Source organism: Ailuropoda melanoleuca, chromosome 13 (assembly GCF_002007445.2).
Source record: "Ailuropoda melanoleuca isolate Jingjing chromosome 13, ASM200744v2, whole genome shotgun sequence".
Classification (NCBI taxonomy): Eukaryota; Metazoa; Chordata; class Mammalia; order Carnivora; family Ursidae; genus Ailuropoda; species Ailuropoda melanoleuca.
Window position 1 is genome coordinate 71,528,722 of NC_048230.1, and position 23,252 is coordinate 71,551,973.

At 45.5% G+C, this 23,252-nt stretch overlaps 2 protein-coding genes and 1 non-coding gene across 3 annotated transcripts; 1 reads left to right on the plus strand and 2 right to left on the minus strand.

Moving 5' to 3' along the window:
• Positions 1-357: 357 nt before the first annotated feature.
• On the plus strand, positions 358-3,522 carry DEFB124 (defensin beta 124). Its single transcript, XM_019798639.1, has 2 exons — positions 358-415; positions 3,368-3,522. The coding sequence occupies exons 1-2, from the start codon at positions 358-360 to the stop codon at positions 3,520-3,522; spliced, it is 213 nt and encodes a 70-aa protein (XP_019654198.1).
• A 4,494-nt stretch (positions 3,523-8,016) lies between these two features.
• Positions 8,017-8,123, minus strand: LOC117795871. Its single transcript, XR_004620019.1, has one exon. It is a non-coding gene; the product is annotated as a U6 spliceosomal RNA (small nuclear RNA).
• Positions 8,124-13,269: 5,146 nt separating this feature from the next.
• DEFB123 (defensin beta 123) lies at positions 13,270-20,251 on the minus strand. Its single transcript, XM_002918288.4, has 2 exons — positions 20,012-20,251; positions 13,270-13,896 (listed from the first exon to the last, which is right to left on the minus strand). Exons 1-2 carry the CDS (start codon positions 20,067-20,069, stop codon positions 13,751-13,753), a joined length of 204 nt encoding a protein of 67 aa, XP_002918334.1. The 5' UTR covers positions 20,070-20,251; the 3' UTR covers positions 13,270-13,750.
• Positions 20,252-23,252: the final 3,001 nt, after the last annotated feature.

Sequence of the window (23,252 nt, forward strand, 5' to 3'; positions counted from 1 at the left end):
AACCCCCTCACGCCTGGCCTCCTTCTGTGGTTTGGCCTTCTGGGCATCTCTTTCCTACCCACAAGACAGGCTGTGACTGGGGTCTGTCGCACATTGTCTGGGAGTGAGGCAACTTAGCTTCCAGTCCCAGCTCTGTGGCTCAGTGGCTGTACGGTTGACTAGCTCCCCACATGGCTGGCGGGGGATCCAGCTACATCCTTGAGATCACAGAGCCTCAGCCTCCCACTCAGGTCTCCCGCTGCCCACACTCCAGCCTTGATCTGCAGCCTGATAAAGGCTGGGCCGCAGGCAGCAGTGCTCAGTATGCCTGGCTCCTCTGGTGTTCTCGCCAGTGACCTCCGCAGAAGCCCTGTGGCCATGACCCAGCTGCTTCTGCTCATTGTGGCTCTCCTGGCCCTGGGTCACTTGCCTCCAGGTAACTGACTTGCTGGGCCCCTTAGGGCAACTTCCTAAATCAGTCTGCTCCTCAGTTTCTTAATCTTAAAAATGGGGTTCACTCAACACATATTTTTTGAAAAATATTTACTGTGGGCCGGCACCATGACCACTGCTGGGGATCCAGCAGGGAAAGAAAACCAGGCCCGTGCTTTCATGGTGCTGATGTTTTGGACAGAAAGAACCAAATAAACACATAATATGTCAGGTGGTGATAAGTGCTTAGAAGAATAGAAGCAGGACCAGGGGTCGGTGTGGTATGTGCATGTGGGGGGTGGGTGGGAGAGCTGATGGGGATGGTCAGGAGAGGCCCTGTGTGAGTTGTTTTTGAAGTTATTATTTTGAACAACTTGAAATTTACATGAAAGTAGAGAGAATAATACAAGGAATAAGGTGAGTTTTTTTGAAAAAAACATTTTATTGTAGAAAAATGTATATTTATGCAAGCATAGAGAATAATGGAAGGATGAAAGTTTTTAAAGAAGACCTTTTTAATTTAAGAAAATGCCAAATGTAAATTAAAAAATAGTATGAAAAACCCCGAAGTACCTTCACCCAATCTCAACAATTGTCGACTTGAACCAGTCTTGTTTTAGTGAACTATCGTGAAGTCGGTCTAGGGTATCTTAACCATTTTGTGTAAGGTCGGTTTGAGCAGAGATCTGACTACAGTGAGAATACTAAGAAGATCTTCACAAGCACCAGGAGGCAGGAGGATGACCGATGTGTCTGAGGAGCAGTGGGGAGGCCAGTACGGCTGGGGTGGGGGTGCACCAAGAGAGAAGATGAAGTCGAAGAGATGAAGGCAGTGGGGATACAGATCACGTAGGAGACAATAGCAACTCTGGGTCTCAGGGTCATTGGAAGGTCGAAATGTGATGTTGTGTTAGGAGTAGTCCTAGGAACTGCCCTCACCTGGGAGTCAGGGTCTTGGGTTCTGGTTCCAGAACTCACCACTTCCTGGCTAGGAAAAGTGGGATAAGTCGCTTCCTTTCTCGAACTATAAAAGGAGAGGTTTGGCCACGACTGAGCCCTCGTTGCTCCACGTTGTACGCTGTCATTCCAATAATCTCACTTTCCATTTACTGAGTATTTACTATGTGCCAGGCACTGTGCTAGAATGCTTAAAGCCCGCATAACTGCCCCCTGAAAGGGAGTTATACAGATGAGGAATCTGAGGCCAAGTTCACTCAGCTGGGAAATGGCAGAGCTGGGATTTGGACAAAGGTGGTCTGAGCTGGGTTCACACCATGCTGCCTTCTTCCGAGTGTGGATCCTTTGCCGTGTAGAGATTAGAGATTTTGAGCCTAGTTTGTCTCATTCTAAGATTCTCTACCTTGGCAGGATGGAAGGTTGGCTGGTTGACAGGGCAGAATAACACCCATGGGTTGGTCCATGTGAGGGTTCCATGGGATCTCTCTCTCTCTCTTTTTTTTAAAGGAATTATTTATTTATTTTAGAGAGAGAGCAAGACAGCATGGGGGGCAGAAGGAGAGGCAGAGAGAGAACCCCAAGCAGACTTCTCTCTGAGCCCGGAGCCCGATGCAGGGATCATGACCTGAGCCAAAAATCAAGAGTCGGATGCCCAACTGATGGAGTCACCCTGGCGTCCCCACAGGATCTCTTTTAATCCAGGGAGAGGGAGGGAAGCCTTTCCCCTCAACCTCCCACTCAGCCCCAGCTGCTCTCTGCCTATCTGGGTCACCTGTCTAGAAAGAATGCTGTAGCAGACAGGCCTGCCTGAGTGGCCTCTCTCCTCACATTTGCACACCTGCCCTAATTGGCCATCACCACATCCTGATGATTTCCTTCCGGGTGCTTACCACAACTCTACTAATTGTATTTATTTCCTAGGGTTTTAAGTGCCTTTCCTTCTGGAAGCTCCTTGAGGGCATGGACCTTGGCCCATCTTGTTCATTGTGGTATCCCCAACGTCCAGTGTTTGTTGAATGAATGAATGGAGGAGATGCCTCATGCTGTGACCGAAGACCCTTAGAGGGGGTACAGGACCTATTCCTCCAAAGCCCTACTTTTCCATGGCCCCTGGCTAGAAATTCCTCACTAACATCAAACAGGTCCCTATGGGTGCCATGCAATTTATGACATGGTTATGAGTGAGGACTTTAGAGCCCAATTACCTGGGTTTGAATCCTGGTTATGCTTCTTAATGACTCTGTAATCTTGGGCAAGCTTGTTAACCTTTCCGTGCCTCAGTTTCCTTATCTTGTATTATGGGGATCATAATAAGACCAACTATGATTGTACAGTGTTGTGATGAAAAGTGCCTAGAGTGTACCTGAGCAGGGAGTGAGCTAACCTGGACAAGAAATTAGTTTCTAGGGGCGCCTGGGTGTCTCAGTCGGTTAAGCATCTAACTCTTGATTCTGGCTCAGGTCGTGATCTCTGGGTTGTAACATCGAGCCCCATGTTGGGCTGCAAGCTCAGTGTGGAGTCTGCTTGAGAGTCTCTCTCCGTCTCTCTCTGCCCCTCCCCTCACTTGCTCTCTAAGTAAATTTTTAAAAAATCAAAAAAAGGAAATTAATTTTTAACTTATAACCAGTGGTCTAACCTGTGACCTGTGGGCTAACCTGGACTGAAATCTGTGGGCTCATTTGTAACTAGATGTCTCACCTGTGACTAGGGGTCTAGTCTGTTCCATCTAGTCTAATCCCTTGACCTGTGGTCAGAGTTCATGCCCTGTGGCCTAAGTTATCACCTGTGGGCTGTTGTATGACCAGTCATCCAACCAATGACCAGAGAGCTAACAAAAGACCAGACTTGGGATCTGATGTGGGTCCTGTGGCCTAACTTGGGGTCAGTGGTTTTATCTGTGACCTGTGGCCTATGCCTTGATGTACGGTCAGAGCTGTGAACAGCAGTCTAACCTGCAACCCATGGGCTGCTCTGTGACCTGTGGTCTTCCTCTGCATAGGGAGAAGTGAATTTAAGCGGTGCTGGAAGGGCCAGGGGGCCTGCCGGACTTACTGTACGAGGCAAGAGACCTACATGCACATGTGCCCAGACGCCTCCCTGTGCTGCCTCGCCTATGGAACCAGACCTCTGGCCTCTAAGCCTGAATATGTGTAGCGGGTCCTGGGCCTGGCACGCCTGCTCTCCAATAAACACCTGCTGCCACCTATCTCCTCTTGTTGTTTGCTCAGCCCCAGGTGGGGGCGTGGGGGTGGACCAGGTCCTGGTATGGGAGGGATGGAAAGATGGCTGGTGTAGGGAGGCGAGGTGCCCGGGCCGAGTGGGTATTAATGACCTCAGTAAATGGCTCCAGCCTGCCTATAATATCCCATCTGCTCTCTCCAACTCCAGAAAAATTACTCGATCTCTGTAAGCATCCTGGGTCTTCTAATCCATAAAACGGGGATAAATTATAATATTAGGAGATTTGGACTTTATAGAAAGGATGCAAAAAGGAGGTTAGAGTTAATCATAACAATATGAGTTAATAATAATGATGAGTTAATTATAGTGAGGATTAATAATGGTAGAGGTAATATACTTTGGCATTTTGAAAGGCAGGCCCTCGAGAGTGGCAGGATTTCTCTAGGTTCCTTTTTCTCCTATTTTAGCATTGCAAGGGCCTGCCCAGGTGGAAATGACCACAGGATTTCATGAAAGCAGTTTTCATGTACACAGGGAAAGCAGAGAGAGGAGAAGTGGGCCTCGGCCAGGCTCAGGGAACTGTGGGCAAGGGAAGGCAGGGAGAAAAGGTGAGCAGAGTCAGGGAGGTAGGCCGACAGACTGACATTCCAATTAGCCAGCATCAGGACTACATCTGGCTGGAAAAAAAGGTAACTCAATTTGCAGGGGATTATCTGGGGTTAGGCGGCAACCACATCAGGGCGAACATCTTGGGATCCTGTTGGGTCCCATATGGCTACCAAAACTTCAGGCACCATGTCATTGTTTAAAGCAGGAAGCAGGGGGAGGGTTGGATTGAGCTAGATTTTCACTTTTACCAGGAAAGCAAACATTGTCCCTGGAAAACCCCTCCGCAGACTTCTGCCTCCTTCTCACGGGCCAGAGCTGTGTCACATGGCTGCGGCTGCTCCTGGTGTCAGGGAGGCTGGGAAGAAGGTATTTGCCTGGATAGTAGACGGGCCTGGGGGTGGGGGAAGGGAGGGGGGAAGACCCCTACTGTTGACCCGCCTTGTCCTGGGGCAGAGCCCAGAAAGGGGCAGGCACTGTCAGCCGGCAGCTGACCATTGAATTCCTCCCTCCTAGCACAGCCGTCCTATTGGGGAGGAGCCGGGGAGGAGAGAAGGAATCGGGAAGCCTGAGCAATTATACCAAAGAGACTGAGTCTCTCCGAATTCAAGAAACCTCAAGAGAATATTTAAGTTGTTGAATTAGACCAAGTTTTAAACTGGAGGGAACTAAATTTAGCCCTGCCCTCTGACGCCTGCCCTCCGCGTTGTTCTACAAAGAGCGAAGAAGCTGTTTTCTCGCTCCGCCCCAGACACCGTGCGAGGGAGTCCGCGACCTTGTTGCAGTGAAGACGGTGATGAGTTCGAGGAGTGAGGAGTCAGATTCAAGTTCATACGCCAGCTCGGCCACGTCCAGGCCACAGGGCAAGTCACTGCCTGCGTCCGATGTCAGAACCCTCCTCTGTGAAATGGGGGCGCTGGTTCTGAATGCGGGGGGCCGCGGGGTCCGATGCGATCCTCGATCCTCGGGGGCTTTGTAAGCGCTCGGTAAAGCTGTCTCTGAGCGAGGGGCGCGCCGCTGGCCGCCTTCTTCACACATTTCAGACTTCAGAAAATCTGCAAGAACAATGCAAAGAATTCCCACAGATCCTTCACCCAGTTTTCCCACATGTTAACGTTTTACCACTTCTCCCTCATCATTTCTTCTATGTGTGTGTGTCTATAAAAAATATAAATATATGTGTGTGTATTTATCTGCATATCAGACATGAACCCCTTTATGCCTAAATACTTCCGTGGTTTTTTCCTAAAAACAAAGCCATTTTCTTATAAAACCACAGTGTAATGATAAAACTCAGGACGTTCACATGACAAAATTCTATTGTCTAATCTTCAGATCTTGTTCAGCTTTTACCAGCTCTTTCAAATAAGTCCTTTCTAGTAAAACAAAACCTCGGGATCACGGTACACTCAGCTGTCAAGTTCCTTTGATCTCCTTTAACCTGGAGCAGTCCTTCCGTGGTCGTGACATTGACATCTTTGAGGAGCCCAGGCCAGTTATTTTGTGGACCTGCCCTCAGTTTGGGTTTGTCTCATGTTTCCTCATGACTGAATGTATTCAGTCATGCATTTTTGGCAGGAATACTCCAAAAGCAATGCCATGTTGCTCTCAGAGCGTCATGCTGGAGGCAGCCATCACCCTTCTGGGGGCTGAACCAAGACCCAACAGTCTGGACAGTTTTTTTGAAGCTCACACCTCACATGTGCAGGGCTGTTTCCCACCCCGTACCCTAACAGACCATCGTCTAAGCCTACAACTCATCTCCTAGGTCATATGGATACGCCTAACAGGCCTAGGAGATGAGGCAATTCTAGGTGGAAGGTTCCTCAAGGTACTTCACAGATGAGGCTCCCAAGCTCAGAGAGGGAAAGTGACTTGTCCAAAGCCACACAGGTCCCGAGACACAGAGCTGAGACTTGAACTTAAATCTTTGGACTTCAGGTCAAGGCTTCTTCCGAGACAGAACGATAGCCACACATTGGTATTTTGGATGGTGGACGATGGACAGGCCATCATGAAGGGAAAGGTTTGGGAGGAAGAGAGCTCCCTGGTCCTGGATGTATGCAAGGTGAGCTAGGGGGCTGGACAATGCTAGAGAAGGGATTTTTGCTGGGTGTTGGCATTCAGAAGTACTGCTCCAGAGCGCAAACATTCATTCCCCAGAGTCACTGAATGGCTGAGCTAGTGATAACAATACTGTCAGTTGGTCATTAGTGAGGACCAACTGCTTTACACACTTCATCTCATTTAATTCTCATAGTCATGGTACTATTATCCCCGCCTTTTCTAGAAGGCAGCTGATGCTTTTAGTGAAGCGAGTTGTCCAGGTCATACACCCAGTAAATGGTGGCGCTGGGACTCCACTCTGGTCCCCTGACACTTGATTTTATCTTCCAGATTCACCCTGACTTGTGTTTTTAAAATAACATTTTTTTTTCTAATTGTAAAAGTAATATATGTTCACTGGAGGGAACTTGGAAAACAGAACCACAGATAAGAAAGCAAACATCATCAGCATTTTCACTACACATAAATACCCACAAATAAAATATATGTCAAATGTGATTTGCAAATAAGAAGGAATAAAACTGCACATACTTTTTGGTGTCCTGTTTTTTTTGGTCTTTGTTTTGTTTTGTTTTTTACTTGCCAATGTATCATGAGCATTTCCATATGTGCTTAGCTAGTCTTCCAAAACAAGATTTTTAGCACTAAAATGCCTCCCAAAACTTCTTTAAAATTTTCCAATTTTTATTACTTGAGGAGAATGGTTAGAACAGATTGTAGGAAAACAAAACATAGATGAACTTCAAAATATTTACCACTCTCATAAACTCTGTTAGCTTTTTAAAAAAAGATTTTATTTTTATTTTATGTTTTTAAGATTTATTTATTTATTTAAGAGAGAGAGAGCATGAGCAGGGGAAAGGAACAGAGGGGGAGAGAGAGAGAGAGAGAGAGAGAATATCTTAATCCCTGAGATCATGACCTGAGCCAAAATCAGGAGTCAGATGCTTTACCGACTGAGCCACCCAGGTGTCCTTAAAGATTTTATTTTTAAGTAATCTCTACACCCAATGTGGGGTTTGAACTCACAACTCTGAGATCAAGAGTCACATGTCCCCCTAACTGAGCCAGCCAGGCGCCTCCCCCCATTAGCTTTTGTTACATATTTTCTCAGGATAGAGATACCTGTATATTTTTTAAAAGTTACAAACCTGTGTGTGTGTGTGTGTGTATACGATTATATACAGTGTATATACTATTCATATATATAATATTAATGTATAATATATATTATGTTCATATATATACACTTTAAAAAAGATTTTATTTATCCATTTTATTTTATTTTATTTTAAGAGTTTATTTATTTATGTGACAGAGAGACAGCCAGCAAGAGAGGGAACACAGCAGGGGGAGTGGGAGAGGAAGAAGCAGGCTCCCAGCGGAAGAGCCCGATGTGGGACTCGATCCCGGAACGCCGGGATCACGCCCTGAGCCGAAGGCAGACGCTTAACGAATGCGCTACCCAGGCGCCCCTATTTTTATTTTTTAAAGATTTTATTTATTTATTTGACAGAGAGAGAAACAGCCAGCGAGAGAGGGAACACAAGCAAGAGGAGTGGGAGAGGAAGAAGCAGGCTCCCAGTGGAGCAGGGAGCCTGATGCAGGACTCGATCCCAGGACTCTGGGATCATGCCCTGAGCCGAAGGCAGATGCTTAAAGACTGAGCCACCCAGGCGCCCCTTATTTATCCATTTTAGATAGAGAGAGAGACAGAGTGGGTGCACGAGCTGGGGGGAGGGCCAGAGGGAGAGGGAGAAGCAGGCTCCCGAGCAGGGAGCCTGACACTGGACAAAAAATATGTCACACTTCACAAATTTGTACATCATCCTTGCGCAGGGGCCATACCAATCTCCTCTGTATCGTTCCAATTTTAGTATATGTGCTACCAAAGCGAACACTATATCCATTTTCGTAGAAATTCTTCTATTAGAGATTAGAGGAGTTTTTGTTCCACTGACGGGTGGATCCCTTCGGGCTTACAAGAAAGGAAAAGAACAAGGCGGTGATGAAGACAGGTAGTGTAGGGGGTTCGGGGTAGGATTTGGTGACTCCCTGCTCCCTTCCCCACCTGGCTTTTCCATGGCAGAGTGTTGAGTGGAATTGCTTATCGTACCAGGGCCACCTCGAAGTCTGAGAGCTGGGCAACAATCACGTGTGGCCCAAATGATCCTTGACAATGGCTCAGGAATGCACCTTTCTGGAGACTGACATACAGAGTGAGCTTTCTTCCATCAGTGGAACACATCAGGTTTCTCTGGTGATCCACCAAAGGAAGTTATTTGTTATGTGTAGGGGCTATTTCTTTTCTTCTCTTTTTTAATTGAAAAATAGACTTATTTTTTTAACATGTATTTTATTTATTTATAAAAGATTTTATTTTTTTTAAGTAATTTCTACCCCAATGTGGGACTCAAACCCACAATCCTGAGATCGAGAGTCACACGCTGCTTCCTGCTTCACGGACTGAACCAGCCAGACACCCCTTATTATTTGTATTTCATTGGAGTATAGTTGATACAAAATGTTACATTAGTTTCAGGTGTACAACAAGTGTAACTTTCATCTGTTACCATGCAGTGCTATTACGATAACATGGACTGTATTTTCTATGTAGTACCTTTTAACGATGGGCCACTTCTATGAAAAAGAAGTATCTCTCCAGAGGGGAATCCCATAACACAGTGGGATGCCTTCATTGCTGTGTGCTTTTCCTGCATGGGAATCGAGGCAGTTCCCATCTCTCATGCACACAGCCACTGGCTCCAAGAGGAATTCTTCCAGTTTATTTGGACTACTATTGCTCATATTTGCAATACATATATTTGACAAAGGACTCATTTCCAGAATATGTGAAGAGCTTCTATAAACCAGCAAGCAAAAGACAATCTAATAATATAGTGGGCAAGTATTTTAGACATTTTACAAAAGTAGGTATACAAATGGCCAATAAACCCATGAAAAGATGTTCAAAATCATTAGACATTAGGGAAATGCAAATTAAAACCATAGTGGGATACCATTACACACCCACCAGAATGATTAAAATAAAGAAAATGGACCAAAGTGAGTGTTGGTGAAGATATGGAGCAACTGGAATGCTAATACCTTGCTGATGGGAATGTAACATGGAAAACCCCTTTGGAAAAACAGTTGATAAGTAACTTTTATGAGTTACTTATAAAATTAAATAGAAATATGTGTATATATAAAGACTTCTCTATTAATGTTTATAGCAGCTTTATTTCTAATATCCCATAACTGAAAACAACCCAAATGTCCAGCAAGTGACTGGATAGATTGAATTACATCCATGCTGTACAATACTAACAACAATAAATAATAAACAACAATAACAATATACGTATACACACAACATGAGTTAATCTCAAAAACTTTATGTTAAGCAAAGAAGCCATATACAAAGATGTACACACTGAATGACTCTTTACCACGTTCAGAAAGGCAAAGCTTTGATTTAAAAAGTAAGAAGGGGGGGCGCCTGGGTGGTTCAGTTGGTTAACAATGTCCGACTCTTGGCTGTGGCTCAGGTCATGATCTCAGGGTCATGATCTCAGGGTCTTGAAATGCGCCTGTGTCAAGCTCTGCGATCGGCAGGGACTCAGCTTGAGGATTATCTCCCTCTGCCCCTCCCCCTACATGCAAGGGGACGAACTCTCTCTCAAATAAAAATTCAAAAAAAAAAAGTAAGAAAAAATTTGAAAAAAACTCCCCAAACCCTGAAACAACCCATTTCTCCCTTTGTCTCTTTTCTTCTGAGCACACTTAGTTAAATTTGGGTAAGTTATCTGTGCTTCTGATGCAGCTCCATTCGTCCCACAGAGACACACGGGAAAGGACTCTTAACGGCAGATGGATGATTCTCAACGGGAAGACACTGCCCTCTAGGGGTGATTTTTGGAATTTGCTGGCGGCCTTTTTCCCTCTTTTGATAGTCAAAATTAATGGAGTCCTTACTGAATTTTAGCAGGTTGGGGACTCGGGATGCAAGACGGCATGCAATGTGTGTGACTGACCTGAAAAATGAAGTATCGATCCATTTCCCAAACAAAATTCAAATGTCCTGCTAGACATTCATGTAGGTGAGAAACCCATTCATAATTCTCTGAGCCCAGAATGTAAGGCTGTTTTGCAAGGGTTTTTTTTGTTTTTGTTTTTGTTTTTTTTGCATATTGAATTTTTCTGGAATGAAACTACTGTGTAAATCAAGAAATGATTATACTTTGTTTTGGTTAGAACTTTACCCAAGCTGTTTACCATTTTGGAAAGTCGGGATACAGATAGCAAACACTTGGGGTGGTATTTGAATGGGGCATATGGCGCATGCATCTGAGTGTGCATTTGTAGCTCTTGCACTAGTGCTATGTATAGGTACCAGATCTGACGTTTTTCACTATGTCTTTAAGTGTATTTACACATCAAAATGCATATTATTCTGAAATAGTCTCTTTTCTCCTTTATATTATAGTTTGGGCTTAATTTGATTTTTTTTCTTGCAATTATGTGAGTAGATAGGTTGCGATATTTATGAATTTTATTTTAAGGCAGAAAGGGGGCACTGCAAAGTATTTTTTTATAAAAAGGAGCATTGCGTCTAATAGGACCTTGGGAATATCGAGCCCTCACCAATAGATTAGTGGGACCTCATGAGGGGATAGAGAGAGGGGCCTAGGTACCCTTCCTCAGAATCCCACCAGAAAGATCCACGTTTCATTGATGTCTATTTCTCCCTAAACATAGGGGCTGGTGTTTCACAAAGGAAGAACAGACATATTGCTCCCTACAGAAGTTTAGAGCAGGGATACACGGAAATGTGAATACAGGGAACACTGCCTGACCCAGCCATATCCACTCTTGCAGCCCTGCTCACAGCCTTGACTGAAGTGACAGTCATATGCAGACCAGGAGACCACTCTCCCCCATGCCCCAGACACAGTTGACTGGACAAGAGGGTGGCACCTCCCCAAGCCAAGCTAATCCTATAGGCTAGCCAGTGACCTACGAGGTGGGTGGGGACAAGATGAACTGCATCAGTCAGATTCTGTCTCAAGAAATTGGGAACAGAATTGGGAAATACAGAGAATAAGCAGTTTATAATTGGAGTGGAAGCTGAAAAGATGCCTTAGTAAAGGCAAGTTGGGGGCGCCTGGGTGGCTCAGTCATTTACACTCTGCTGTCAGCTCAGGTCATGATCTCAGGGTCCTGGGATTGAGTCCCATGTTGGACTCCCTGCTCAGTGGGGAGTCTGCTTCTCTCTCCTCCCCTGCCCCTCCCCCCACCTGTGCACGTGGTCTCTCTTTCTGAAATAAACAAACAAAATCTTAAAAAGAAAGTCAAGTTGGAAGGGGGGGTGGGTGGTGGAAGGCGGGCTAGAGTAAAGCATAGTTTGAGGAAGCAGAACTTATGAATAAGTAAAAGAGATTGGAGGAAAAGCAGACAGTCCTCCACTTAAACACATAAATTGTATTTACGGAATATTGTGTATATACAATGGAATATTGTGTATATACACAATGGAATTTACTCAGCCATCAAAAACAATGAAAACTTGCCATTTGCAATGACGTGGATGGAGTTAGAGTATTATGCTAAGTGAAATAAGTCAGAGAAAGACAAATACTTTATGATCCTACTCATATGGAAGTAAAAAAGAAAACAGAGAACATATGGGAAGGGGGAAGGAAAAAAAGGAGAGAGGGAAATAAACCATAAGAGACTCTTAATGAGAGAGAACAGACTGAGGGTTGATGGAGGGGAGGTTGGGGGGGATGGACTACATGGGGTTGGGCATTAAGGAGGGCACTTGTGATGAGTACCGGGTATTATATGTAGGTGATGAATCACTGAATTCTTCTCCTGAAACCAATATTGCGTTGTATGTTAACTAACTAAAATTTAAATTAAAAAGCAAATATTGCTTTGGCCAATGGGATTTAAGAAAGCATGATAACAGAAGTTTGAAAACCCTGCATATTGGGACTTACCCTCTTAGACCGAGCTATCTACGTAAGAAGCCAAGGTTAACTTCCTTGAAACGGAAAGGTCACATGGACAGAGAGGCAGTCATATGGGTGACCCCAGGTGAGAATATGAGAAGAACCGCTCAATTCACATACAGAAATCTGAGAATGAATGAATAGTTATTTTAATGCATTAAGTTTGGAGTGATTTGTTATGCAGCAATAGAAAAACTGTATTTTCTTGGGGCGCCTGGGTGGCACAGTCGTTAGGGGTCTGCCCTCGGCTCAGGGCGTGATCCCGGCGTTCTGGGATTGAGCCCCACATTGGGCTCCTCCGCTGGGAGCCTGCTTCTTCCTCTCCCACTCCCCCTGCTTGTGTTCCCTCTTTCGCTGGCTGTCTCTGTCAAATAAATAAATAAAATCTTAAAAAAAAAAGAAAAAGAAAAACTCTTTTCCTGTGTATTAGATTAAATTATTCATCCTTTCAATCTTTCCCTCTAATTTCTTTAACGTATTTATAATAGTTATTTTATTTTTTTATTTTATTTTATTTTTTTAAATATTTTATTTATTTGACAGAGATAGAGACAGCCAGCGAGAGAGGGAACACAAGCAGGGGGAGTGGGAGAGGGAAGAAGCAGGCTCATAGCGGAAGAGCCTTGTGGGGCTCGATCCCATAACGCCAGGATCACGCCCTGAGCCGAAAGCAGACGCTTAACCGCTGTGCCACCCAGGCGCCCCTATAATAGTTATTTTAAAGTTGTCTGTGAATTCTAACACCTGTGCCGTGTTTGGATTTGCTGCTATTGACAATTTTCATTCTTGGTTATGGATCCTATTTTCCTTCCTCTGTGAATGTCTTCTAATATTTTTCAATTGTGTGCTAGAAATTGTATTTAAAACAACTACAGACTGTAGAGTAAGTGTTGTTTTCACTCAGGGAAAGCATAGCCTTTTCTCTGTTAGCCAGTCGGTACTGGTTGTTAATATAACTTTGCAAACCAAGATGACAAGTGTTCTCGGTTCTCTGTGGGCTCGCACGCAGGTACAAAGGAAAATTGGAGAATTTCAAAGTAGTGATTTATTATTAGATGATCACGAGGTTACAGAGATTAATAATGTAACTAATGATGGCTAGTAAGAGCACAATAGAATTATCGAGAACAACCTGAGTTAATCTCTGAAAATGACCCCCCTCATGCTGTAAGTCTGCTACCTTAAAGAATTCTAGAAACATAAGGATACATAAACATACTTTTCATTAGCTGACGGAACAATGATATCATCATATGTCACATAAATTCCAGAAGATTCCACAGCACACTTGTGAGACAGTGAGACTGAAAAAGGCAAATACTGTCTTATTATTATTATTATGAAAATATTTTGACGTCTCCTGGAAGGGGATTCCTGAGAACTGCTGGGGTAGACTCAGAGGCGCACACAGAGATCAGCCACGCGTGGTTATTGATAGAATTTAGGAATCCACTGGACTCAGACTCAGGGCAGCTCCATCTGCATTTTCATGGCTTCAGGCTTCAAAGAACTTAAAATGGCCATAGCTGTTCTCTTGGCTGGAACTTGGGCTTCACACAGCACAATTTATTATTTGTGCAGTAGATATAGACCCTTTCTCTCCTGGAGCATTTCTGGCGGCATCTGCCATGAAGATTCCAGCATTTTTGGGTGCCTCCTGATGCAAAAAAAGAAAGAAGAATGGAGTCTCAGTGTCAGCCCTGAGAAGATGCATTAAAGCAGGTGCGAGAGAGGGCCCTCAGTCTCCCTTGCCTTTGACTGTTGGGTTCCTTTTTCTTTCCTTCCCCTTTAAAAACTGGTAAAATACGAAGAACATAAAACTTACTAGTTCAAGCATTTTAGTTTTTTAAAGTTTATTTATTTACATAATCTCCACACCCAATGTGGGGCTCAAACCCATGACCCTGAGATCAAGATAGCATGCTCCTCCGACTGAGCCAGCTGGGCGCCCCTCAAGCATTTTTAAGTGCACAGCTCAGTGGTGTTAAATACATTCACCTTGTGTATATAGAGCCATCATCACCAGCCACCCGCCTAACTCTTTTCATCTTGTAAGACTGGAACTCTTAGACTCATCAAAGAGTAACCCCCATTCTCCCCTCCCCTGGAACCCCTCGGCAGCAACCCATCCATATTGTTTTTGGTGACTTTCTTGTCCTGGAATCTTGGCCAATCAACAAATTGCAAGGTTTGCAAACACAGCTCCTTAAAGAAGTGTTCTGACAGTTTTGGGGGTGGGATGGCACCCACGACCTCAACCTAGAGGCACACGAATCTGGGACAGTTTTGGTATTCCAACCACAAGTTTTGGATCAGTTAAAGACGAAATTCTCTACTGAGCCAAACAAGGACCTGTACGCTTCTCTGTTCTGAAAAGGCCCAAGCCTGCTCTGACTCAGGTCTTCAGGGGCTCGGGCAGCCGAATGAAGCTTGGAACCTCTAGCTGTGTGTGTCAAACCATTTTTGGGGGGGGCAGTTTCAAGCCATGACTATTCTCTATTTCATTAATTTGCAAGTTAATTGTAAGTTTCATGAATTTGTAATCTTTATTATTTCCTTCTTTCTCCTGTAGGTTTTGACCAGGTTTATTTTATGATCAGGAGTAAGCTTTCTTTGAGATGATCTTTTGACCAACACAGGGGACACTCTCAGGGGAAATCTGTGCTTCAGTGGAAAACGGCATCTTCTGGAGCTGGGGTTCTCAACGGGGGTGATTTCGCTCCTGAGGGGATGTTTGGCAATGAAATGTGTGAAGACATTTTTGGTTACTGCAACTGGGGAGAGGTGCTATTGTCAATTAGTCGGGAGAGGCCAAGGGTTCCGCTAAATACCCTACAATGCATAGGACAGCCGCAACAAAGATCAACTAGCTCCAAACGGCATAGAGCCAGAAGGTCTATAAGGACCGGGAATAGCAGTAGTCCTTGGTCTGGGTAGATCGCAGTCTTCAGGGTTATCTGATTTTGATTAGACAACAACTCAATGAGCTGTTGATAAATAACAGTAGGGCAAAAATGACTATTTCTCTGCATTTGCAAGTATATTCTGTTGTACAGAGCTTCAGTTGACTCCCTCTCCTCCCCTGCACTGTGGGGGGAACAAAGCCAGTTTCTATTTATGCTTTGATCCAGTTATAAAATCTGCCTTGTTCTCTCATTATGAGTTAAATAAAAATCTTTAACACATGGTCGTATATATATGTGTATATATATATATATATATATATATATACACACACACACATATATATATGGGCCAGGAGTTTGGTTTTTTTTTTAAATTATCTTTTAAAACTTCTTTTGAACCTTGAGCAAACTGCCATCACAAGAACTAGGTTCTGGAAAAATATACTGAGAGAAATCTGATGTGTTATGGAGACACTAAGATGGCTAACTGGTGTTTCTGGACTGTCGGAAATGGAGCTTGGTAGAAAATTCGACCCATCACAGTAAAGAAAACCTATAAAATCTTCTTCTTCTTCCTCTTTTTAAAGAAATCTCTACACCCAACGTGGGACTTGAACTCACAGTCCCGTTGAGAATCACGTGCTCCACTGACTGAGTCCAGAAACTGGTGCCCGGAAAACTTATAACCTATTCTTTTTTTTTTTAAGATTTTTAATTAATTTATTTGACAGAGAGAGAGACAGCCAGCGAGAGAGGGAACACAGGCAGGGTGAGTGGGAGGGGAAGAAGCAGGGTTCCAGCGGAGGAGCCTGATGTGGGGCTCGATCTCAGGACTCTGGGATCATGCCCTGAGCCAAGGCAGATGCTTAACGACTGAGCCACCCAGGCGCCCCGACTTATAACCTATTCTAAGACAACACTGGTGGAGAAGTTTTAACCAATCAGTGAGGGTAGCTCCAGCGTATGTCCCACTTGCCAGCCTTGTAACCCTTGGAAAAACAGTAAAAGTGGGACACGAGGGGCGCCTGGGTGGCACAGCGGTTAGGCATCTGCCTTCGGCTCAGGGCGTGATCCCGGCGTTACGGGATCGAGGCCCCACATCGCTCCTCCGCTATGAGCCTGCTTCTTCCTCTCCCACTCCCCCTGCTTGTGTTCCCTCTTTCACTGGCTGTCTCTGTCTCTGTCCAATAAATAAATAAAATCTTAAAAAAAAAAAAGTGGGACACGAAAAGGAGCCACTGTCTCAGGGACTCTATCCAGCTAGCTAAATCTCGAGAATTGGAATCTGTACTCACTACCATCTGCCTTTTCTGTGGAGGGCTAGATGCTTCTCCTTGCCAGAAAGCAACTGTGTTTCTTGTGACTAAAAACAATTGTCATTTGTCTTTCCTATTTGGGAAAGCCTATTTACCTTTGTCATGACTAAGGTGCTCTTTTTTACTGGGGCTTTAATTAAGGAATGGCAATTTTGCAAAAAATCATGCCATCTTTATCATTCTCAACCCTCAGAAAACTTAGAACTCACCGTAAGTTAAAATTAAAACTTGCTAAACTGACAGAAGGCCCTGAAGAGCCTAAGTGACTCATAATTTGTTTGTGGGTCCAAAGTTTACTGTTTTCTCCCCCTCAGCAAATTGTGGAAGGCCACGATATCTTGTCCAGCTCTTTTTCCTTTTCTTCCTGTACAATTGGATTAAGTTGGAACAATTTATTGCCTTTTCAGGAGTCCGAACGCTTGCTTTTGAACTCAGTGGTCTCACGTGGTGATGAAAAGAATTGTGTGAAGAAGCTGAAAAACTTGGAATCAAGCTAGATGGGCTTACTAGCCCTGGGAGTAGCTTCTATGCTATGGCAATTTCTAGAGAAACAGTCCTGAGGGCACTGGAGAAGTTCAGTGCAGCTCCTGAGTTTTCCATGTGATCATTCGTGAAGTCATCAGAGCTGCTGACAATGTCCCTAAAAATACTACCATAGTCTTTTGCCAATTCTAGGAGTTCCAGAAAACCATTGTCCATCACCAACTGGCATTGGATATCATCCTGCCATCTGAAGGAGCCACATGTGGAATTGTTGGTAATGCCTGCCACATTCGCATTTCCCAGAAACCTTCCTGGTGTGTGTGTGTGTGTGTGTGTGTGTGTGTGTGTGTGTGTGAATATATCCGCGTAAGCAACCAAAGCAAACCAAAGTATTTGTTGAGTGAACAATATAGTCTGATCTCTGGGACCCATGAGTTTGCCTCTGGTGGCTTTTCCTGGATATTCCCACGTCCTATCATGTCTAATCAAGATCACTTTGAATAGGAAGTATTAATATGAATTCACGAGATATTTTATATGTATTCAATGTGTTCATTTTCCCACCCAGCTCTGTCTACTAAAATGACTTGGAATGAAGGACTAATTTATAGGACTATCTCTAGTACCTAGATCACGGTTGTGAAATACCATTTTCCTACTTAAAAAAAAAAATCAGAGCTTCTTGAAGAAATGGGGAGCTCAAGACCTGGGGCAGGAATTGTACAAGATGAGCCTAGAATGTCTTGTCACACCAGGTAACCACTTATGAACCAGTGAACCTCCTTTTGTCACTTAACAAAAGGACAAAATCTTAAGTCACATCCTTCTGAAACTTTGTATTTGAAATCATACGGGCAGGACTGGAACATTACATTCTTTTCTGAGGAGCCAGTCTTCCAATACAGAAAAGTATCCTTGATTTCAGAGCCAAGGACGGAGTGTCAGAGAAGGGGTCTTAGATACGAAGTTCCACATCGCTCTTAATTTTGTACTTTCCATGGAAATGGAACCCTGAATCCATTTCTCAGCCTTGGCCTGATGTTAATCCCTTTACACATGAAACTACCCAACACTGCTTCACAGAGAAACAAATACCTATGATTTCACTCATATGTGGAATTTAGGAAACAAAACAGATGAACACAGGGGATGGAAAAAAAAAAGAGGGAGAAGGAAACAAACCATAAGAGACTTTTAACTATAGAGAACAAAGTGAGGGTTGCTGGAGGGGAGGTGGGGGAGACGGGCTAACTGCGTGATGGGCATTATGGAGGGCACTTGTGATGAGCCCTGGGTGTTGTAAGTAAGTGATGAATCACTAAATTCTACTCCTGAAAGTAATATTACACTGTAAGTTAACTACAGTTTAAATAAAAACTTGAAACAAAACACATAACTTCATTTACATTTTACCTAAACTCTGTCCCTCTCCTTAAGCCTATAAAACCTTATCTGTTCCTTCTTTTGCCCCACGTTTCCCTCCTTTGCTGTGCCAAATTGGTATGTCTAACTCCGTCAGACCGCAAGTGCGTCTCTTGCGGTGTCTGTAAGCTGGACTTTATCGCAAGGAAACGATCCCAGACTAGCAGGGATATATGTAAAATAAGGCTACCACAAGCCAAAGACGGGACAATTTGAATTTCCGCAGGAATAAAGATTGCAATGAATGAAAATTCATCAAATATATTAAAAACTATTTTGTCACATTTGGGGGATGATAGAAAAAGAAATAGTTATCTTGCGGGTTCACACATACAGGAAAATCACCAAGCATTCATTCTGTCTTTCTTATATAAACTGTCCACTGAGTAACCACATAGATGATGAGTGTTTTTATTATTTTAGTATAATAAATTTCCAGGGAACTAGTGAAAATCATATAAAATAAAGATGTATGATTTTGCACACCCCCATTTCCGTGTGTTCCTTGTCTTCTCTCCATCGGATACCACTACAAACGCTATTGTTGTAGCAGGTCGAGATGAGGAAACTGACACGCTGAGCCTCAGAGCCCCTTGCTGGAGGTCACGCAGTTAGTAAGTGGGGGGGCGTTCTGACCCGGGTTCTACCCTGTGGTGAGTGGTGGGTCAGGCATCTGCGCCAGGCAGATACAAGGGCTGAGGTCAGCTTGGTGGAGGAAATTCATGCATTCTGACCCTGCGGGAATGTTAGGTGGAAGCCCTGGTGTGGGCAGAAGCTTCAGCCAGCCGAGCAGGAGGGATGGAGAGCGAGGCTGCGGGCGGTGGGATGGGCAAGTCTGACCACGGCCCGAATCCGGTTAGTCTTCCCACGGCTCCCTCACCTGGTAGTCAAGGCCCATCAAGACCTGGACCTTGAATGCTTCCTCAGTTTTCCCCTCGCCATGCCCCTAACTCACTCAATTGTGCGCCAGTTTTCTGAAGGTGCCATGCTCTCTCCCACAGCTGGACCTTTCTTTGCATGAGCTGATTTCTGCCTGGGACACCCTTCCTACTTCCTTCTCTTCTCCTTCCCCTTCTAATCTCCACATACTTTTCAGGACTCAGGGTATCCCGGTCAGGAGGACTCTCCTGGCCCTCACGCTGGGATGGTCCCTTCCATGGGCACCTCAGATCCCTAGACTCCCTCTGTCACAGCTCATGTCACTCTGGGTTGTACATGCCCTTCATTGTGTCCCCCAGGGCCATTGTCATTCGTCTCTGTGGTCCTGGCGTCCCACTCAGAGTCTGGCACTGAGGCAGCAACAGTGTATGTGATTTTTACAAAGCCTAGATCATTCTGGGGACTATTTTGTAAAAGGTCCACGCCTGCCCTCTCCTTCCTGCTCCCCCTTCCGTTCTTTCTCCCGCGCAAGGCCACCTGCACCTGCTTCCCGAGAGAGCAGAGATGGACCGGGTGGCTGAGCCAGAAGCTCTGATGTCGTGGAGGGCAGCTCAGCTCTGGCACCTGCTGCGGGAGAGGCCGCCTCTTCTACGTGCTTCCAAAAGGGGAGCTCCCGAGGCCCGGCAGCCCACCCTCCGGGCCTGGGGATTCCGGGACCAGGCCTCGGTTTCCACACCCTGCCCCTCCCCGAAGAGGTCCAGGTTACCTGGTGTGAGCTGGGACAAGAGCAGCAGTGCAGCCAGAGTCAGCAAAAGGAGCTTCATGGCTGGAAGTGGCCCAAGGTGAGGCTGCAAGTCCAAGGCGACCGCAAAGCGAATGGGGCAGGGCTCCGGCCTCCCCGGCTGGAGGTCCCTTTGTTCAGCCGGACGATGTCAGCCGCACGTGCCCTCAGCCGCCCACGGCTTTGGCCCCCGCGCTGCCCGAGCCCAGGGTCTGCAGCCCACCCAGGTCCAGGTTACCTGGTGTGAGCTGGGACAAGAGCAGCAGTGCAGCCAGAGTCAGCAAAAGGAGCTTCATGGCTGGAAGTGGCCCAAGGTGAGGCTGCAAGTCCAAGGCGACCGCAAAGCGAATGGGGCAGGGCTCCGGCCTCCCCGGCTGGAGGTCCCTTTGTTCAGCCGGACGATGTCAGCCGCACGTGCCCTCAGCCGCCCACGGCTTTGGCCCCCGCGCTGCCCGAGCCCAGGGGGGTGGGGTGGGGTGGGAGGTGGGGGCAGGCAACCCTGTCCAAGGTCCTTCCGCCCACTCTGAGCTGCCTGCACCGACGGACCGCCAGGGGGCGCCACGCACGTGGAACGCAGAAGGGCCGGGGAGACTTCACCCAGAAGGTGCCAGCACCTGCGGGTGAGCGCAACCTGGCGTCCCAGGCAGAGGAAGTCCGCCCTGAGGCTTACGTTGGGGTTGAAAGTGAGAAACATGATGTGACTGGAAGGAAACCGGGAAAACGGTGGTGAGATGAAGCTCCCAGCACCAGCCTGTCCGTGCTCCCCCGCCGTCCGAGTGCCAACGGTTCCATGCACCTGACCCCCAGGGGCACGTCTTCGGGACCCCGCGCTGAGCCCCTCCCCAGAGATCCAGGAACCAGCTGTTGAGGTCCCTCCTCTGAACTCCCGGGTCTGGAAAGCCCCTTGTCTCCCTTTCGTTCCTGTAGTAACTATTCTGTTTTCAGGGTCCTCTTGTTCTTTCAGTCTTCCAACAACGTGTGACCAATTCCCTGAATTAAATATCCTGTGTGGGGGCACCTGGGTAGCCCAGTCCTTAGGCATCTGCCTTCAGCTCACGGCGTGATCCCGGCGTTCTGGGTTCGAGCCCCACGTCGGGCTCCTCCGCTGGGAGCCTGCTTCTTCCTCTCCCACTCCCCTGCTGTGTTCCCTCTCTCGCTGGCTGTGTCTCTCTGTCAAATAAATAAAAAATCTTAAAAAAAATAAGTATCCTGTGTGGCTTCCATTTCCTGACTGGACGCTACTTGTACAGACGTCAAGGGTATAAAAACATATATCGGGTTTAAAGACAAAACGACTCCAAAACTATTTCTGTAGGGGCAACGGAATGAGGAGGTTGAAGACTGAAAAATAGAAATAAGGAGGTCAGGATGTATAAACAACTTTGTTTTAAAGATCGAGAGATCGTGGTGGGGAGAGGCAGAGGGAGAGAAGGAGACAGTCCCAAGCCGACTCCTTGCTGAGTTCGGAGTCCATTATGGGGTTCAATGACATGGGGCAGGATCCCAGAACTCCCAGATCAGGACCAGAAATGACCACCTGAGCGGAAACCAAGATTCGGTGGCCCAGTCAACTGCACCACCCAGAGCCCCCTAAACAACTCCTTCTAAAACCTTGATGGTGAAGAGGAGACAGTGGGGAGGAAGGATTCAGTGCCTAAAGCCTAGAAATCCCCTATTGTCGTGTTTGCTTCCATTAAGGAGGCTCATCGCTTTTCACAATGTGTTCCTTGAGGTTCAGTCTGGGCAACAGCAGAACTGTCATCAGTATTATGGGCCAAGGAATTTCTCATAAGAATTAAACTCAGTCGGTTAAGTGTCTGCCTTTGGCTCAGGTCATGATCCTGAGGTCCTGGGATCAAGCCCCGTGTTGGGCTCCCTGCTCAGCAGGGAGTCTGCTTCTCCCTCTCCTGCCACTCACCTCTCTTATGCTCTCTCTCTCAAACATATACATTAAAAATCTTAGAAAAAAAAATTCTGTTATTTTAAGTCACCCAGGTTGTGGTCCTCTGTCATGGCAATTCTAGGAAATGGCTACATCATCATATCAAGTTTATTATTGCTAAGACACTAATGTATCTTTAGGTGTTTATGACAATGAACAAGGAACATTGTTGTTTCTGCCCCAATAGAAACATCTGTGCCCTTGTTCCTTCTCCTTTTCTAAAGAAAAAAAAAATCTGCTACAGGCCATTTAGGCACGCAAACTTTTTTTTTTTTTAAGCAAGAAGTTTATCTAAACAAGACGTTTGACTTGAAGGGGAGACTATCTAGGATTCATTTTTTTAAAGAGTAATTTATCCCTATTTAAAGACATTGCCTTACATGTAACAACTACGTACAAAAAATTTATAACATTGTCCTTGGTTTTACGATGATAAATGAAAAACATTAAAATTCTCTAATCGGACAAGGGATGCAAGGATTTTTATGTCGTTCTTTTATTGGTTTTTTTATAGATTTTTAAAAAATATTTTATTTATTTATTTGACAGNGGGGAGTGGGAGAGGAAGAAGCAGGCTCATAGCAGAGGAGCCTGACGTGGGGCTCGATCCCATAACGCCGGGATCACGCCCTGAGCCGAAGGCAGACGCTTAACCGCTGTGCCACCCAGGCGCCCCAGATGCAAGGATTTTTATGCCGTTCTTTTATTGGTTTTTTTATAGATTTTTAAAAAAGATTTTATTTATTTATTTGACAGAGATAGAGACAGCCAGCGTGAGAGAGAACACACGCAGGGGGAGTGGGAGAGGAAGAAGCAGGCTCCTAGCGGAGGATCCTGATGTGGGGCTCGATCCCGTAACGCCGGGATCACGCCCTGAGCCGAAGGCAGACGCTTAACCGCTGTGCCACCCAGGTGCCCCTGTTCTTTTATTGTTTAACAGTGAGAGAAAAATAACTTACTGAAATAAAAAGATAAGAGCTGAATGAACACGCCACGAATGGAGAGAGGGGTATTTTCACAGATGCAGTATTTTCCCCATCCCATCTCCACTTGGTGTCGACCAAAACGTACTGTTGGCCATTTAGTTAATGAAAATGCAATATGCTTGTGCACATCATGGTTACTTTATGCACAATAAGGAATGGGGAAGGGGAAAATGAAAGAATCGAGAAAACTATATCGCAGTAGTCAGGATGTGATGGAACCAAATTGCGGTTTTCTCGTTGAGAATGTCTTCTCGGTCTGTAGAAACAAAGTTCTGGAGTAAAGTAGCAGGTGCCCTTC